The sequence below is a fragment of the Gekko japonicus genome, unplaced genomic scaffold, assembly GCF_001447785.1.
Source record: "Gekko japonicus isolate JY-2015 unplaced genomic scaffold, Gekko_japonicus_V1.1 scaffold6536, whole genome shotgun sequence".
Lineage (NCBI taxonomy): Eukaryota > Metazoa > Chordata > Lepidosauria > Squamata > Gekkonidae > Gekko > Gekko japonicus.
The window spans coordinates 17,920-20,736 of record NW_015166647.1 but is presented as its reverse complement, the minus strand read 5'-3'; the positions used below and the strand labels follow the sequence as shown (position 1 = coordinate 20,736).

At 53.7% G+C, this 2,817-nt stretch overlaps 1 protein-coding gene across 1 annotated transcript in view; it reads left to right on the top strand.

Moving 5' to 3' along the window:
* Positions 1-287: 287 nt before the first annotated feature.
* The window catches only part of CCDC13 (coiled-coil domain containing 13), a gene marked incomplete at its 5' end in the record, with an annotated part of 19,468 nt that continues 16,938 nt past the window's right edge, over positions 288-2,817 (top strand). Inside the window, 2 exons of the mRNA XM_015412411.1 lie at positions 288-392; positions 1,317-1,478. Coding sequence (XP_015267897.1) covers positions 288-392; positions 1,317-1,478 — 267 coding nt within the window. The remainder of the gene's footprint in view (positions 393-1,316; positions 1,479-2,817) is intronic.

Genomic DNA, 2,817 nt, shown 5'->3' with positions numbered 1-2,817 from the left:
ACTTTCCTGGCTGCTTCTTGCTCCTCGTGGCCCGACTGAGGGTTGCTGGGAGCAGGGGGCGGGGCTTGTTGCATGTGCCGCCCCCTGGGCTCCTTATTGCCGGAGCTCCGTTCCTGTGTGCTCCCGCAGGAAATGACCCCTGGCTGGATGAACGCTTGTCAAGGATGCTCTAGACTGATCCTGCATAGATGGCCTGTATAGCTCCTTCCAACCCTATGATTGTACGATCCTACCTCAAGCCCAAAATGTTTCATTTAATCCACTTCCTGTTGGCATTTGCCTTTCAGCTTTTAGGAAGCGAAGTTGGAGAAGACGTCAGCGTTCAAAATCTCATGTCCAACCCTGGCAGCTGGCGTGGGCGAGCGCATCAGATTCTTGTCCTGCAGGGCAAAGTAAGATGGCGTCCTTCTTTCCATCCCTCTTCCGTGCGATACAGTTTGCTCACACTCAGGGCCAAACTACATGTTATACTGGGGGTCCGTGATCAGACATCTCAAAGTGCACATGGGGCTTAGGGATGGGCACCAACCCGCAAACGAACCCTAATTCAAGCACAAACCAGGCCAGTTTGTGGTTCGTGAACCAGGGGTTCAGGAGAACATGCCTCCCACGATCTGCTCACGAACCTCCATGGAGACATGTTCTTGGGCTCCAAAGGCCACTTCCAGGTGGGCCGAACTCCACGAACCAGTTCATGCAATGGAGAAGTTCAGTGGAGGTTCGCGGTTTGGGGTTCGTGAAAACCCCGAACCACAAATCTCCAATGAACCTCCATTTTCCCAGTTCGTGCCCATCCCTAGTGGAGAAAACCTCCATTTTCCCGGTTCGTGCCCATCCCTAGTGGGGATGTGCGATCACAGAGATGCCCAAGTTGCCACGTAGTTTGGCCACAGCCTCCCCAGCTTGGATCAAAAACCTGGTAACGGGTTAGAGAGGATTTAACCCTTTCTCTCTGCCCCCCCCCCCGCTGTTAGGCGAAAAGGCACATACAATCTATGTTCCTGTCATTTTTTTCCTACCAGGACAAATAGTGGCTGGGGGTTGAATTCTATCCGGGAAATGACAAGGGGGGGAGCGTTAAACCCTTCTGAACGAAAACTGCCCAAAGTCCACGGGGGACAGCAAGTGAACTTGTGCAAAGCATGACATGTAGTCTGGCCCTGCTGCTAAGCTCAGCCCTAGCAGTGGCAGAAGGGGCCGTGGCTCAGTGGGAAAGCATCTCGTTGGCATGCAGAAGGTCCCAGGTTCAATCTCCGGCATCTCCAGTCGAAAGGAACAGGCAGGAGGTGATGGGAAAGGCTCTTTTTCTGCTCTAGGTCCGGGAGCTGGAGAGCCAGCTGGGCCACGGCAAAAGCAGGACGGCGCTGAGCTGCGGAGATGAAGACGCCGCCATCCTCACTGGCCCAGGGAAGACGTCTGCCCAGAGGAACCTGCTACGGATCCGGAGCTTGGAGAGGGAAAAGAAGGAAGCCCTGGAGGTGAGGAAGCAAAGGAGGGGGGGTGAAGGAAGGCGGGAGGGCCGTTGGGTTTCGACAGACAGGGCTGAGGGAAGGAGGCGGGGTCTCAATGCTGTCAATCACACAAGGGATCCAGTCTGGTGTCGTGGTTAGGAACACGGACTCTAATCCGGGATGACCGGGTTTGAGGCCCCGCTCCTCCACATGCAGCTGCTGGTGTGACCCTGGGTCAGTCACAAGTTCTCTCGGAGCTGTTCTCTCAAGGACCGTTCTGGAAAGAGCTCTCTCATCCCCACCTACCTCACAGGGTGTCTGTTGTGAGGAGAGGAAGGGAAAGGAGATTGTGAGCCGCTGTGAGACTCCCTTGGGTAGTGAAGGGCGGGGTATAAATCCAATCTCCTCCTCTTCTCCTCCTCCTCCTCCTCCTCCTCCTTCTGTCAGTACAGAATGCTGCAGCTGAGATGGTGAATGGAGTGAGTTGTAGGGGCCATTATCACTCCAGTCTTGGCTCTCAGTCTCTTTCTGGGCATAATTCAAGGTGCTAGTCATGACTTTCAAAGCCCTATATGCAGGGGTCATTTCGTAGAAAAAGAGGTGCAGGAGCTCATTAGCATAATTTATTAGCATAACTTATTTGCATATGCCACACCCCCTGACATCACCGGAAGTGTGTCAGAAGGCAACACCCACCGCTCAGACTCCACTGGACTGTTTTGTATTGCTAGCTATGGGGGGGGGAGGAACATGCAGATCTGTCCTCGCAGAGGAGGGAGAGCTTCTACCTGAATAAAACTTGGTCTTAAAGGTACCACTGGACTGTTTTGGACCGGGGGTGCGGGGGGAGCTCTGCAACTCACCTGGCTGCTTCTTGCTCTGAGTTAGGGCTGCTGGGAGCAGGGGGCGGGGCTTGTTGCATGTGCCCGCCCCCTGGGCTCCTTACTGCCAGAGCTCCGCTCCTGTGCGCTCCCGCAGGAAATGACCCCTGCCTATATGGTTCAGGGCCAACACACCTGAATGACCGCCTACTCCTTTATGAACCTACCAGATCCCTGCCATTATCTTCCAAGGCCCTGCTTCAGGTGCTCCCACTTTTTGAGATTAGATGGGTGGCAATAGGGGACAGGGCCTTCTCAGTGGTGGCACCAAAACTCTAGAACTTCCTCCCGAGAAAGACACACCTGTTGCCTTTTTGTTGCGATCTTCTACCCAAGGATGAAGACCTTTTTGTTCTGTCTAGTGTTTCCTCAGTGATCCCGCCTTCCTGCCCAATGTTTCGTCGTCATTTCCATGTTTTTGTATGTGGGTTTTCGCTTTGGTTTTAAGTTTTTTAATTATGTATTTCTGGACTAGTTGGGTTCCT